The sequence below is a fragment of the Leucoraja erinacea genome, chromosome 18 (genome assembly GCF_028641065.1).
Source record: "Leucoraja erinacea ecotype New England chromosome 18, Leri_hhj_1, whole genome shotgun sequence".
NCBI classification, from domain to species: Eukaryota; Metazoa; Chordata; class Chondrichthyes; order Rajiformes; family Rajidae; genus Leucoraja; species Leucoraja erinaceus.
Window position 1 is genome coordinate 35077278 of NC_073394.1, and position 16821 is coordinate 35094098.

The 16821-nt window shown below is 44.6% G+C and overlaps 1 protein-coding gene across 1 annotated transcript in view; it reads right to left on the reverse strand.

Annotated features, from left to right (window-relative positions):
- Positions 1-221: 221 nt before the first annotated feature.
- Positions 222-16821, reverse strand: part of LOC129705913 (lysosomal acid phosphatase-like) — a 39755-nt gene continuing 23155 nt past the window's right edge. The window contains exons 8-11 of the mRNA XM_055649834.1: positions 12696-12787; positions 7264-7370; positions 5092-5273; positions 222-4437 (exon numbers count right to left, since the gene is read on the reverse strand). Of these exons, the coding sequence (XP_055505809.1) occupies positions 4307-4437; positions 5092-5273; positions 7264-7370; positions 12696-12787 (512 nt within the window). The 3' untranslated portion in view covers positions 222-4306. The remainder of the gene's footprint in view (positions 4438-5091; positions 5274-7263; positions 7371-12695; positions 12788-16821) is intronic.

Here is a 16821-nt window from a genome sequence, read left to right on the forward strand (position 1 = left end):
CTCCATTGTTGCTGCCTGACCTGCCGAGTACCTCCAGCATGCTTTTTTATTTTGCTGGAACCTCAGTGTTGCTCAGGTGTAAAAAGAATCTCTAGTTACTACAGTAATTCTGTGGAATTGTTCCATCCTAGCTCTTCAGAAAGTAAACGGTAAGTGTATTTATGTGGCATATAAATCAGGTTTTAAAGCACAAATTAACAGAATTAGCAGTCCAGACTTCGTTGGATTACAAAATTTATTTCTCAGAGTGCGCTTAATACAAAAGTAACAAGTAAGAGATATTAGTAATACATCCAATAGGACATTGGCGACTAGCATCAGTTTAAGTAAAGGCGTCGTGAACCATCAAAGCTGTCCATCATTGTCTACACAATATCTGGCTCTTCCTCAAGGCTCAGTGCTCGGCTCAAAAAACAAGTGACATATCTAAAGTGGTAAAAGGATTAGAGAGGAGACGTGGAAAAATGTTCTCACCCAGAGGGTTGTAGGAATCGTAACTGATTGTCTGAAACATTTGACATACACAGGCATGACTTGAAGAGCTGTGACCTCAGGGTTACAGACCAAGTGCCAGAGATGGGTTAGACTGGGTTGGTTTTCTTCTGAGGCTACAGACACAAACGGGCTGAATGGCCTCTATTCTATTAGCCAAAACTAACCATCAGCAAGTACAAAATCTCGGCAAATTACTATTAGGAGCTCTTTCAAGTCTGACCAATGCAAAGTCAATTGATTCATTGGAAATCTGAAACTATGCCTTAAATACAATGTCATTCTAAATGTGAAAGTCGGCAGAGACGAGGAATAGAGCAAATGGATCACTAGTAGAAGAGCAACTTCAGGGCAAGGTGTCAAAGAGCTTGTTGGGGTAGTATGTTGCATCAAGATTAAAGGAACAAGACTTATTGAGGGTTCCTCAGCAACCCTATCTATATCTCTCATCATGTTGACTTTGATCTTCCCAGTTTAACTGTAGACAATGGAGTGAGCGGAGGGGGAGACGAGTGGTGTGCCAGCCTACGAATGCTCTTCATGGTCCCTTTTTATTTCACGGCCATTTTATTATCAACTACATCCTGCCATGATGCTAAATCAATGGTATGGTATGTGGAAAATGCTGCTAAAATGACCACTTTGGGAAAAATAAAGAAAATCTAAATGGCAAGAGATTGCAGAGGTTTCTGGATATCCTGATGTGTGATTTGCAGAAGCCAGGATACTGGCTTGGTAACTGACTAAATTAACTGAATGGTATCGTTCATTGCCAGTGGAACTTAATGCAAGACTCGGGAGGATATGCTTCAGTTATATCGAGCATTGGCAAGACTACATCTGGAGAACTGTCTCGGTCTCCTTAGACAGGAGGATTCACAGACTGATGCCTGGAATGGCTGGGCCATCTTGAGGAAAGGTTGGAGAGTCTAGGTTTGTATCCCCAGAAGGGGGAGGATTACAAAATCCTTCACGATGGACATGAAGAGTCATGTGGGAGAAACTAGGATGAGGTAGTGACCGATTAAAATAAGTGATCACCCACACCAGGCAGGCAAAGTATTCTGATAACCCGGGGGCGGTAGAAGATTGCCAGGCAGGGAGAGATGCGTTGACGTTACAATTAGACCTGCCAGCATCTTAGAAGAACAGTGGAGTGGTGTTGAGGGGCTTCCTCCTCATCATACGAACCAGATAAAGTGGTGCAGGGCTGGGAAGAGTAACCATGACAGCCGATCGCTTTGAAGCTCAGCAATGAAGGATGTCATGATCAGTTGTCAGGAGGATGGGATGTGGGGCTGGGGTGCTTGAAAAGCGGAATTTATTTGAGGCCTGGCTGCGGGCTGTTCCAGCGATGTGCATTTCAAGAGGCTTTATTGGAGAGGCTAAGTCATGGAGTTGACAGAAAACTTGGGCACGGATTTCGAGGTCACTAAATTCATAAAATGTGATCAGTTAAAACAAGTTAGAGATTAGGATAAAAATATAATTAGAGCAATGATTGATATGTTAAAACTTGTATTAGAGGCACTCTAGGCTAACATGCGTCTTGACATTTTGCCCTCTTCACATCTGTCAACACCATCATCCAACAAAAATGTATAAACCTTAGTCACAATTTCATCAGTTATGGATTTCTAGTCATCCATGAGAAAAAACACTTCCTGATTTGACTCCATTAATTTTTAAGGACATCAGTCAATATTAGAAATAGTCTGTGGGGAAAGAAACAAGAGTTAACACTTGCGGCTGACAAGCTTTGTATTTCTCTCGAAAGATACTGCCCGATCTATAGGGTTGGCACTTTATAGGTCAGTAGCATTTTGGTTTGGCCAAATTTTAACATTGTGCATTCCCCAGTAGAGAAAGCCATTTCTCTCCAGCGATCCTGTGAGAATCCCTTTAAGGGCCTTCCCACTTTCATGACATAATTCGCAACCTTTTTTACTCGTGGACATTTTTCATCATGTTGAAAAAACGGCCCGACCTACTTGATGCCTATGAGTACCTACGACTAGCATCACAACCTAACTACGGCCTACCTACGATCATGCTGCGAGTATGAGGTCGTGAATTAGGTCGTGAAAATGGGACAGGCCCTTAAGTGTTATGTTATCAGATTAATCGTTATAATCCCTGGATAAGCCGCGTGTAACACCATGTGTAACACAGCCATGAGCTTGGCTTCAAACTACAATGCAATTTCAACCTGTATCTACATTCTGCATCAAGTCAACGACACAAATTGTGGTCTGTACATAATGCTTAAGCTTTCTGAAGATGGGCCTCGACCCAATAAAATCGCCCATTCCTTCTCTCCAGAGATGAGTTACTCCAGCATCTTGTGTCTACCATAAGCTTTCTTTGGATTTGAAATAGTTAAAGATCTGTTTGGCACACAGACACAAGGAAACAGTGGAACCCAGAACATCAAAAGATTCCTGTCCCTTGAATATATCAGTTCAGACATTGTGTTGTACAGCACAAACACTTTACATGTGGACGGTTCGCTAGACACACACTACACACCTCTTGATCATTCACTTTCAGGTGTCAACCAGACAGCACGCAGTGCCATCAAGACACGCCATGCTCGAGGGTAGATCAATTCCACTGGTTCAATAGTACCTTTAAAGCTTCTGCCATGGTGAGAGGTGGTGGAGGTTGCATTCATTTGGTCCAACATTAGCTGCGATGGCACGAACAGGAACCAAGATTCTGCATTTTGATCTGCACATTAGTGTTGCATTTCTGCAGCCTCGATCAAAACTGGCACATAAACATCTGAAGAAGTGGTTACAAACCAAACTGTATATCTGTAGCAATATTGTGTTTAAAATCACGCAGTCCACAATATTGAACCACGAGTGAGTGATGTTAGATTGGGCACGGCCAGACTGATGGGCGAACAGACCAGGCTTTTTCTTGCAGTTAGAGTCATGGAAAAGGTGAATGAACGTTGGGCCGAGTCAGTAATTATTCACTGGTCAGCAGTCAGGTTCTCAAAGTTGAGCAAAACCAATTGTGGAAAATAAACCACAGGTAAAGCAGCAAAGCACAAGGTTTTGCTGTTGAAGTGTTAGTTGTTTAATTGGAGCCATCTGCTTTCCACAGTATCTTCTTCATCCTTAACTCAAACCAAAATCACCATTTTTATAAAACTTACTTTGTAAAAAAACAGCGAGAAGCATTTGGTCCCATTTAGCTGACTCACAATGGAAGAGTCATGTCTAGTTGTGCACAAGAGGCTGGAAGGGGCAGTCCCTCTGGTTGATTCTGCAGCTATGCTGCAATTAGATCACACTGTTCACATTTAAAACATGCCCAGCCACTGCAATGAGACTTAAGCAAGGTGGGAGCAAAACATAGAACAACCCTCTGAAAGGGGGCACCCAAAAAGTTACTCCAGAGAAGTTGAGGATGGAATGTGCAAGAGATCTTAGTCAGGAGAAAAGGGAGCGTGGGGTTCCATGCTGTGGACTGCAAGTCGAGACAAAGATGAGTGGTGGGGCTGCAGGCAGTGAATTGGAGGAGCAATTTAATAGCAAGACTCTGATGGAATAGACAGTGGAATCGAGGGCTGCGGGGAGGAGGAGGATGGTGCATTTGCAAGGCATCTGGATTATAAATATGGTGGGCCGGCTGATTCAAAAGACCTTCCTCACACACAGCAGTGAATAAGCAAATCCTGCAGCAATTAGTCTGCCATCTCACATCTCCAGGTTCCTCCAGCATCCCACAGCATAGGATGGCTCGAATGGCAATCCAGTCAATCCTCTTCCTGGTCGGCTGGTTCGAGTAAGGCCACTGACAGTCAGGCCAGTTCATCGCTGCTAGTCGGCACTCGATGCCGTTGCGGCTTGTAGTTCCAGCACCAGTACAGGATAATCCCAAACAAGATCAACGTGGCAAAGCACACGCCCAGCATAACACCCAGAATCATCCCTGCAAGACACAATATTCAGCTGCTTCATCAGTCCAGGCAGCTTCACAACATGCACGACCTCTGTCACACACCTGGAGACTTGTTATGTTTGCTTTGGGCGAGATAAATAGCATTCTATGGCTGAAGGGACTATATCTCACCCAAGGTGCCCATGTCACCATTTAAAACCTAAAACTAGTCTTTGAAAGGAAATGGAACCCAGGGTTCTCATGCTAACCTGGTCTTTGCTCAAGATCTTACCAATATCATCTTCATATTGGAAAGCTTAAGATGCCTGCTTCGGAGTTGGTTCCAAAACAAATGAAGAGTTTTACATTGTTCCACCATTTCTGCACTCAAATTGTGAACTCTGTTGTTACATGACCCAACAATACATAACTAACACAATGCTCGGCTTGAGCCACATTAAAACCTCTTGATGCTGCAGAGCCAGGGTAACAGGATGTCTGGCATCATGTCCATGGGCAGCTGACTTGAATCCTGTCTCCAGTGCACAACCACTTGAACTCTGCTTATTATTCTCAAGATCACTTTCTGTGATACTGAAGTCACCCTGTTTCTTGAGGTAGGGAAAATGATAGTGGGAATCGGAGGGGAGTTTCCCGGGCTGACATGGGTTAGTAACGAGCCCCCGACCTGCTCCATTATGTTACCTGCATGCGCGGACTCGTCAACGATCTGGCATTCCACCTCCCAGTTGTCAGTGATCAGATGTTTGGTTAGTCGAATGAAGTCTTGCAAGGGACAATGCTTGGTACAGTTTGGAAGAATCAGAAGATGTGGCTCGGACTGTGAATCAGACTGGTTCTTGAGGTACATATCTATAGTGAAGGACCTAGAGAAACCACATGGAGGTAAAACATTGAAAAGTGCAGCACATGAACAGGCCCTTGGGCCACAACGTCTGTACGAGCATGATGCCAAACAAAACTAATCTCATCTGTCTGCACATTTCTTGCATAGAGCCATAGAGCATTTAAACAGGCCCTTTAGCTCAACTTACTCACGTCGACCAACATGCCCCATCTACACTAATCCCACCTGCCTATGTTTGGTCAATATCCCTCGAAACCCATCCTATCCATGTACCTGTCCAAATGTGCCTTGAACATTGTGATAACAGCTGCTCCAGCTACCTCCTTTGGCAGCTCGTTCCACATAGAAACATAGAAAATAGGTGCAGGGGTAGGCCATTCGGCCCTTCGAGCCTGCACTGCCATTCAATATGATCATGGCTGATCATCCAACTCAGTATCATGTACCTGCCTTCTCTCCATACCCCCTGATCCCTTTAGCCACAAGGGCCACATCTAACTCCCTCTTAAATATAGCCAATTAACAGGCCTCAACTACCCTCTGTGGCAGAGAATTCCAGTGATTCACCACTCTTTGTGTGCAAAATGTTTTCCTCATCTCGGTCCTAAAAGATTTCCCCCTTATCCTTAAACTGTGACCCCCTTGTTCTGGACTTCCCCAACATCTGGAACAATCTTCCTGTCCAACCCCTTAAGAATTTTGTGAGTTTCTATAAGATCCCCCCTCAATCTTCTAAATTCTAGCGAGTACAAGCCGAGTTAAATTATGGCCCTGGTTCTGGACTCCCCCAACATTGGGAACATGTTTCCTGCTGCGAGCATGTCCAATCCCTTAATAATCTTATATGTTTCAATAATATCCCTTCTCATCCTTCTAAATTCCAGTGTATACAAGGCCAGTCGCTCCATTCTTTCAACATATGACAGTCCCGCTATCCTGGGAATTAACCTTGTGAGCCTACGCTGCACTCCCTCAATAGCACGAATGTCCTTCCTCAAATTTGGAGACAAACCTGCACACAATACTCCAGGTGTGGTCTCACTAGGGCCCTGTACACATGATTTATGTCAGTTTTCTCCAGATGCTTTTTATTCTTTAATTGCTGAATTAATTTATAACTTCCCAGTCCTCTGGCCTACCACAAGCCCTTGACACATTGTATGCCTGACTTTGCAATTCAACATTATCCATGACTTCCTTTGTTAACCACTGATTGTGCCCCTTTCTCATGGAATCCCTCTTTCTAACTGGAACAAATTCCTGCTGAATATATTGGATTTATCTGCCTTGGTTCTAACCCTGTCTGTCTCTTCGCTTAATTTTCCACTCCACCTTCAGTTGAATACCGTGGTTTGGTCCTGTGGCGTGCACCCTCAAACTGCATATACAATACAACTCGTGCTTTGCGTTATAGGTCCATGTCCCTGGTGATCTGCCAACTTCATCCCAGCCTTGAAGCTGTAAGCAACAATGAAACTCAGTCTTTCTCCTGATCAATGCCTTATCAAAATGGTTACAGAAGAGATGAGGGGGGGAGAGAGAGAGAGAGAATGAGAGAGAGATTTGAGAAGAGATGAGAGAGAGATGAGGAGAGAGGGAGAGAGATGAGGAGAGAGAAAGAGAGGGAGGTGAGGCGAGAGAGGGAGATGAGGAGAGAGAGAGGGAGATGAGGAGAGAGAGAGGGAGATGAGGAGAGAGAGAGAGAGATGAGGAGAGAGAGAGAGAGAGAGGGAGGAGAGGAGGGAGGGGGAGAGAGAGAGAGAGAGATAGAGAGAGATAGACTATGAACAATCACAGAACAGAGAAACTGTCACCTAGAATAGAGAAGTCAAGGATGGATCAGGCAGGCATCACAGATGGATAAATGGCCTTGAAGTCTGGCGGCAGCATCAAATGGTTCCCCATCAATGTGTGTGGTCTTTCACCAGTAAGAGGCCCTGGATGAAAGATATGCTTGTGTGAAGAGAGGGCAGCAGGTTGTGTGCCACAGAGAGAGCACCAGCACCTACCTGTCATCTTCTTGAAACAGCTCCAACATATAACAGGTAGCGTACGGGGGAATGATATGGTTGTACACATTCAGTGCCATCTGCAAAGCGATGAGCGTTACATCATGCTGTGGAAAAGTTAATTGACACAGTTAGAAACTGTACTCCAAAGCCTCTGTTCCACTGTGCCCAATACCTCACAAGGTCACTTTCCATCAGCCAGGGAATCTGAAGTTAGACAGGGAATCCCATATTGTCCTCATTACATTGGTCGGACATTTGGCCCACTGAGTCTATCCCAATACTCAGTGCATTGCCACCAGCCCCACGTCCACCAGCCACATTCCCCCAATTACTTTCTTGCCCCCTGCCTAACAGATCCATTCCCCCATTACCCACTTTCCAGTAACCTATTGTCCCTCACATATTTATCAACGTTGGGAACTCCCTCCTCCTCCTTCTTGCCCACCTCATTCATCCCCCTCACAATCGATTCTCCTGCCACCCACATACACAAGGTGCAATTAACAATGACCAATTAAGCTACCAGCATGTACCTGTGTGATGTGGGGGGACATTGAGGAGCTGGGGTAACCCAGGTGGGTCACGTTGACAGCACTGGAGGTCAGGATTGAACCTGGGTCAGTGGAACGGAGGCGGCCTTTCTACTAGCTGCACCATTTTGCCACTCAAGGGGGTGGGTGCAACAAGACCAACCCTGACATGATGCAACCCTGCCTCCACCTGTGCCCTTTCTCCAGGGAAATCTGCCAGGGTATCTGAAGCCAGATGTCAGTCGGAACAATTGATGGATTCCAAGCCCCTAATACAGGGGTGCGACCCCCAAAACAGAAATGCTATGGCCAATCCAAGTAAACAAGCCCACCCTAACCAGGTTATCCCAATGTTTCAAAGGAAAATAAAACATTCTCATTGTAGGTGACATTGTACTCAGGTGCCATTATGCTGCAGGGGAACACAGTGCAATGTACACATAACAGTGAGGAAATTATAGTTTGGGAGGGTTGGCTAAAGAATAATCATTAGCCTGGCTACCAGAGAGCTCGTCCATCACTTGTGACAAGACAATGTTGGTAACCTCAAAGTGGGGTGCTGCCACACAATCACATGAATGTTGTTCCTATTAATATCCAAAATAAACTTTTATTTATTTCACTTTATTTCCCTTATTTACCATACAATGGGGTAATAAATTTTCCAATGAACCTAGTGAGTTTAGATGGAGAGGCAAGGCCACACTGCTCGAGCATTGACTCCGGCCACAACCCAGTCACGTTCCTACTCTCCAGTGTTTCCGATCCCAATCGCAGCACCGGCTACACACTGCTTGCAACTCTATTCCAGCTCACATTGCCAACTATTATGCAAGTTGAATGCCGGACTGTGAGCATTTCCACATAATCCGTGGTTGGCACCATAACCCCTGGTGCTCCCTCTGCCCCACCTCAACCCCCTTCAGTACCACCCATGCCCTACACATTGGCACATTGGCTGGGGACATGGCAGTTGACGTGTGACATTGCTACACTCTCTGCCAATTGGTCCAGAAATCCATATCCTTACATCTCTTATGCTAATGTTTACAAGAAAGATACTTCCATTTTCCTTAGGTATGGGGAAAAAGGACAATGAAAACTGCCATAAAAGTACTGATGATAGACTGGTGATAGAAAATCTGGAGTAACTCAGGATGGGTGACGTTTCGGTTCAAGACCCTTCTTCAGTCTGTTTAGGGATAAGGGAAACGAAAGATATAGACGGTGATGTGGAGAAATAGAGAACAATGAATGAAATATATGCAAAAAAGTAACGATGATAAAGGAAACAGGCCATTGTTAGCTGTTTGTCGGGCGGGCAAAAAATGAGAAGCTAGTGCGACTTGGGTGGGGGAGGGGAACTTTTCCACTCCCCTTACCTACTCCAACCTCACCCCCTCTGAACGTACAGCCCTCCGCTCACTCTGCAGCAACCCCAACATTATAATCAAACCCGCTGACAAGGGAGCTCTGGCACGCTGACCTCTACCGAGCTGAGGCCAGGCGACAACTCTCAGACACACCACAGATGAGCACCAGGCCTACTTCTGGCTGTCTGCCTTCCACAGCCTCCAACCTTAGTGTTTCGCAATCCCGCACAGCCCGGTTTTACCTTCTCCCCCAAATCCACAAACACAGTATCCTGGCAGACCCATTGTTTCTCCCTGCTCCTGCCCCACGGAAATGAGTTCCATGTACCTCGACTCCATCCTACCCCCCCAGTCCAATCTTTTCCGACCCATATCCAAGATACCTCACATGCCCTTCGTTTCTTTAATGACTTCCACTGTCCAAACCCCCATTCCCTCACCTTTACTATGGACATTCAGTTACTCTACACCTCCTGGTCCCTCAATACCACCAAACAGATCAAAAAGGCGCAGCAGCGCCTCTACTTTCTGAGGAGGCTCAAGAAAGCTCACCTGTCCCCCCCAGATCGTGTCCAACTTCTACCGCTGTACCATTGAAAGCATCCTGACCACCTGCTTCACGGTATGGTACAGCAGCTGCACAACAGCTGACAGGAAGGCACTGCAACGGCTGGTGAAAACCGCTCATCACATCATTGGTGTCCCACTCTCTGCCATGGATGCCCTCCACCAAAAACGGTGGCTGAGACGGGCCTGGAAAATCATTAAGGACCCCTCTCACCCTAACCATGGACTATTGGCCCTCCTCCCATCAGGGAGGTGGTACAGGAGCCTCAGGTCTCACACAAGCAGGCTGAGGAACAGCTTTTTCCAAAATACCATCACCCTGCTGAACTCACAGGCCCGACGTTAGCTATCTTTATACTCTTTCATCTGTATATATTTATTGCCTATGTACTAGTTTAATTCATCCACATTGCACATATTGTTTTAACCAGTATTTTTACTACCTTGCACTCTGATTAGATGCTAAACTGCATTTCGTTGTACCTGTACTCGTATTTGTGCAATGACAAAGTTGAATCAAATCAAATCAAATCATCCCCCACCAGGAAATCCTTAAAGCTCTCCGTTTCTTCCTCGACCGCAGAACCATCCAATTTCCCTCCACTAACACTCTACTCTGCCAAGCGGAGCTGGTCATCCCCCGCAACAACTTCTCATTTTACTTCTCTCACTTCCTCCAAGTCCAAGGTGTAGTTATGGGCATGCGCATGGGCCCCAGCTATGTTTGCCTCTTTGTAGGGTACGTTGAACAATTCCTGTTCCAAGCGTACACTGGCCCTATCCCCAGCTCTATCTTTGTTACATTGATAACTGCATCGATGCTACCTCCTGCACCCATGCAAAAGTCATGAACTTCACCACCAATTTTCATCCTGCACTTAAATTTACTTGGACCAACTCCGACACCTCCCTCCCCTTTCTTGATCTCAGTCTCCATCACAGAAAATAGACTATTGGCTGCCGTCTATTATAAACCCACTGACTCCCACAACTATCTCCACTTCTTCCCACCCTGCCTCCTGCAAAGACTCTATCCCCCTACTCCCATTTCCTCCGTCTACGCCGCACCTGCTCCCAAGATGAGGTGTTCCATACTAGAACATCCGAGATGTCCTCATTTTTTAGGGAACGGGGGTTCCCCTCTCCCATCATAGATCAGGCCCTCACTTGTGTCTCCTCAGTACCCTGCAGCTCCGCCCTTGCTCCCACTCCCCCTAGTCGCAACAGAGACAGAGTCCCCCTAGTTCTTACCTTCCCCCCATCAGCCGTCGCTTACAACACAGAATCCTCCCAAATTTCCGCCAAATCTAAATTTCCGCCAACTCCAACCACATTTTCCCCTTTCCGCCTCCCTCCGCTACTCTCTGATTAACTCATCCCTTCCCACCCACACCACCCCCTCCCCAGGTACCTTCCCCTGCAACCACAGAAGATGCAACACCTGTCGCTATACCTCCTCACTTGACCCTGTCCAGGGACCCCGACAGTCCTTTCAGGTTAGGCAGAGGTTCACTTGCATCTCCTCCAACCTCATTTACTCTATCCGTATTGTTCAAGATGTGGACTCTTATACATCGGTGAGACCAAATGCAGACTGGGCGATCGTTTCAGGAACACCTTCGCTCAGCCCACCTGAACCAAACTGAACTCCCGGTTGCTGGACTCTTTAGTTCTCCTTCCCACTCCTGCACAAACCTTTCTGTCCTCAACCTCCTCCATTGTCAGAGTGAGGCTAAACACAAATTGGAGGAACAGCATCTCATGTTTCGCTTGGGCAGCTTACAGCCCAGTGGTATGAATATTGATTTCTCTCACTTCAGGTAGCCCCGGCATTCCCTCTCTCTCTCTATCCCTCCCCACCCAAGTCGCACTAGATTCTCATTTTCACCCTACAAACAGCTAACAATGGCCGGTTTCCTTTATCATCGTTACTTTTTTGCATATCTTTCATTCATTGTTCTTTATCTCTCCACATCACCGTCTATATCTCGTTTCCCTTATCCCTAACCAGTCTGAAGAAGGGTCTCGACCCAAAATATGACCCATTCCTTCCCTCCAGATTTGCTGCCTGTCCCTCTGAGCTATTCCAGCTATTTGTGTCTATCTTCGGTTTAAACCAGCATCTGCAGTTTCTTCTTACACATAAAAGTACTGGTTCTGTCCTTTACATTCTTCTATTTGACAATAGAAGACCAAGTGGAAACACCCAGGTTCAGATCACTGGCATCTCCTAGACGTTCTGTGATGAAGGATTTTCTGGCGAGGTCTGCATCTATTGCCCATCCAGAATAGTCCTTCAACATGTTGAACCAGCGCAACCGCCAACTCCAACAGTGCTGGAAGTTGGCGGTTCCTGGATGCATGGAAGCACCACGAACTTGCCATCAATATTGAGGAAAAAACAGTTCCTGAACAATCCACTCTTCCCAGCATTATCACCCAGGCCCCTTGACAGCCCACATCCCCACCACGTATCATGAATTGATCCATTATTACTAGAAAATGTGCTTATGAAGATAGTTTTCTTTGCCAGGAATCAAATATGGATTGATATCCAAAACATCATGTGTAGGAAAGAACTGCAGGTGCTGGTTTAAATCAAAGGTAGGCACAAAATGCTGGAGTAACTCAGCGGAACGGGCAACATCTCTGGAGGGAAGGAATGGGTGACGTTTCGGGTCAAGACCCTTCTTCAAACATCTTTAGACCTTTGAAAGTAGTCTCAACACAGCCTTCAATAAATCATCAGTATCAAATGGAAATACCACACAAATGGCAGAATTCGGTCCAAAAGCTAAGTCACTGGGCATCAAATACCCGCTGTGCTGGGATGAAAGCTTTGTACGTTATCCAATGAGCATTCCCTTGGGGATATAAAGAGCATTCCAACTTTTCAACTGCTTACACTTAATTCATTCTGCCGTACATCCAGTTAACAGAACAATCTAGAATGACTCACCGATGAGTACATGATTAATTTACGACGTGGCGCTGGAGCAGACTCGTTTATTGCTTGATTAATATTTTGCAGGATTTGTTTGAGGAGCAAACCTGGAACAAGAATAAAACATCAGATGGAGGGCAACAGCAACTGGAGTCAACTTAGAGCTCTACAGTAACGTTAAGGCTATGGGACATATAATCATTGTACAATGACACATCACACCGCAGGCAGCTCAGTGTAGGAGTGGTTAAAGAACAAGCAGACAACCCAGCAACAGGCAGATGAAACGCAGCACTGAATCTCACTTGAATGAAAAAAAAGTGAACAAGCATTTCAGTCCGTAGGAGTTACCCGAACTTCGGGTTACAGGTCACTTTAATTCCCATCTGACATGTCATATCTCTGGTCATTGCACTATTACCATCAGACCCAACACACATCCAGGAAGACCTCAACTTTCATCTGGATTCGATATCAAATCCTCCAACTTTAAGTAGCTGAGTTTTTCCAATCTGCGCGCCTCAGAACTGCCCATCGTCATTGACATCGTCATTTTGACTCCGTTTTTATTTTTCCATTATTTTCGTCCGCTGTGATGGGAATATCACACAGCCTTACTATTAACAACAGTGAACGCACAATCGGATTCTAAAATTCTAAGCAACTCAACAGGTCTCACCCTACCCGTGATATGCCCCTCTCTCTACCCATCCCTCCCGATATTCTCTGCAATTGAAAACAAACTTGTCTTCTCTTTCCCGGCACTTTCTGCTTTTGTGTCAGATTCCCATTATCTGCAGGTTTCCAATTTTCCATTGGATGTGCCATAACGTCCAAACACCATGGGTAGAAATTTGGAAAGTAGGATTAGTCTAAATTCAGTACACCCCCACCATGCTACGGAGCAGTTGCGTTTCAACAAAACCATCTGAATTGCAGCTTTACACAAATGTGAACTCTTGGCAACAAATTTGTTGTTTCATTCACATTGGATTTAGTTTTTGTTCCCTCACAAATTCTGTAAAAGTGAAATTTGGGCTTTATCTCAATTTTTTTTGTAGTGATTTGTGAATTCCATAAGAGTGAATTTCTGTTACCTGAACATCCATAATACAGGAGTCCACTGTAGCTTTAAAAATCAACTGACTGAATCATGATGGCAGAGGTATCCGTGATTAAATTTCCCCTTTTCCTTGCAGATTTTCCCGTGGCAGTATTTTTTTTTTGAGTGGGAGGATTAAAAGGGGCCAGCTACAAAATGCTGGATTAACTCAGCGGGTCGGGCAGCATCTCTGGAGAAAAGGAATGGTTGACGTTTCAGGTCCAAACCTTTCTTCAGTCTGAAGAAGGGTTCCAACTTGAAACATCACCTATCCCTTTTCTCCAGAGATGCTGCCTATCCCGCTGAGTTAGTCCAGCATTTTGTGTCTATCTTACATATAAACCAGCATCTGCAGTTCCTTCGTTCACAAAAGGTGACAGGTCCTGGAACAGAATTTCAGAGCTGGGATTTAAAAGTTGAAGACTAAACATCCTGTGATGGACCAGTTGAAATCTGGTGTCTATGTGCAAGAGGCCAGAAATGTCATGGAGGAGAATGCATAGATGGGGAAGGGAGAGGTCATAGAGAACTCTGTGTACAATTTTGAGAATTTTAAATCCAAATGTTTACTCACTGGGTCCCAGAATAGCCCGCATGTACACGGTTAATGGGCTAACATTTCTTAGTAAGTTAAGATTCTCGATCAGCTGGAGTTTGTGGAAGATGGGTGATTGTCCAGTAGTATCGGACTAGGTGAGAGGCAACTATACGGGTGAGCTGCGATGAGCTCAACCAACGACTGTCAGGCTGTGCTCGGGTTGAAATAGGCAGCCCTAGGGACACCATGTAGTTTGCAGCTCATCTCAGTCAAATCACCGGGGCAGATTGGTTACTACACGGAAGCAAACCATTTGGCCCTTCAGCCCATACTGGCTCTGCATGATAACAACCCAACTCATACAATTCCTCTGTCCACTCTCTCATGCCATGAAAATGATCTCCTTTCTGATAAGTATCAGAAGTAATTCCAAGCTGTCTATTGATTACTGGCTCGGCTCCCATTCCCTCCTGGTGGTGCATATAAGCATTCACTACTTAAAATTCTTCATGACATGTTGTTTGCTGCCTATCACTTTTATGTCCACTAACTTTTCATCCTTCCACCAACGGGAACAGTTTAGCTCTGTCTAGATTCCACATGATTTGAACTACATCTTGCAGACACTCTTGCAGCTGTGCCAGGCTCGGTACTCCTATTGTACCCGAACTGGTGTTTTACAAATAATCATCATCACAACTCCTTGCTCTTGCACTTTGTGAAGCCCAGAAACCCGTATGATTTTTTTAACCACTTGCATAATCTGTCTCCTGGCTTTCAACCAACAATTCACACATGCATTTCCAGATCTGAGGTCTAGCACCTTTTCAGAGTTGTATGTTCTAGCTATATCTCCTTTTCTTATTCTTCCAACGTAGGAAAATTTGAAAATTAGAAGGAATACGAGTAATTTGTAATCTGTTTAACCCAAGATCTTACATACATGGGAAGCACAATGGGGAAAAATGGCCATCATAGGGACCTTAAGGATGTTAGTGAGGATGTTAGTGATAAATAGATTTATAATGGTGGTTAGGCGCCACAGCATAGCTACTTTAGTTAAAATAAACATTGGGGGTTGTACCGGGAGTAACAAAATTGATTAATGATGAGTGACTTTTATTGCGCCCATTTGTTAGACAAATGTTAGTGTTTTTCTGAATATCAGGAAACATAAGGTTAAAGATAACTTTGGAGCAAGACAAAGATGAAAGGTTACAGGGTTTGATCAATGATAAATTATTTCAAAATGTAGAATCCACATGTAAGCATTGTGTGGTGAGAATATAAAAATGCTGTAGGTGCTGTGAATCTTTGAGACACTTTGGGTTCTCTCAGAGGGTTTCCTTTGAATAAACCGATTTGCTCAATAAACCCGTGAGACATTATTCTACGAGATGTGACGTGGGGCTTGAGACTTTGTGACTTGGGATACAAGTGAAACACAATCCTCCTACAATTGGGGTAGTCAGCATACCGCACAGAACAGCCATCAACAATGTGGCTCCTATTCGGTCGAGTGCGTTTAATTTTACCACCCATAGTAAGAGGAGTAGTTTCCATATTGTTAGCAGATAACTGTAAGTTGTGGCACCAAAAGAACAAAGTGGAGGATAAAAGAAAACATGGTAAAGGGTCTTGACCCAAAACGTCACCCATTCCTTCTCTCCTGAGATGCTGCCTGTCCCGCTGAGTTACTCCAGCATTTTGTGCCTATGCTAGGTTAAGTAGGTCGCTCTGATAACAACCAGGATATCTCGCCATTTTTAAATGTTAATGGGAATTGATAGAGTCCGAGTTGACATGGGGATGTTTAAATGTATGAGTTTGAACAATGTCTTCCAGCATTCTGCTTAGTCAAAACCTAAAGGATATGAATTATTTCCTCGAAGTGCCTATCAGTGTGTTTTACTCTTTTTTTGAGTGAAAATGATATTGCTTTAAACGTGGGGATATCTTTGATATTCAGCACATTGCATGGGGTATGGCAACCTGCAAATTAATTTTGATTTGTATGAAAAGTGAAAATGCATGAAGTAAGTGAGTGCAAAGAACGTGAAATTGCTTTGTTAGATTGGTTCTGGGAGAATGTTGAATTAATCCTACAGTCCAGATGGAATAGGATGTGACAGAATGTTTCTGCTCTATGTTAAATATATTTGGAGTATCTCGTGTGGCTTAAGAGGTAGCGTCTCTTTAAGAAATTTTGTAAAGGTGCTCCAACCCATTCATCATTTACTCTTTGGAAGCTTTCAACGTGAAAATTAACTGTTTATTCTTTGTTTTCGTTTCGTTACTTAAAGGTTTCAACAGAGGGATGCAGTTTGGTTTTGTCTTATCTGTGTTTTAAGTTTGTTTTAGTTTCTTCTCAATTCTCTCCTTTAGAACTGATTTCAAAGAGAGACCCAAATTCCACACTGACCATGTGGAATCCAGGTTGATGCGTTAGAAACGTGTCTCTATTCCAGGCTATGGGGAGTTTGTCGAGTACAGGGATCCAG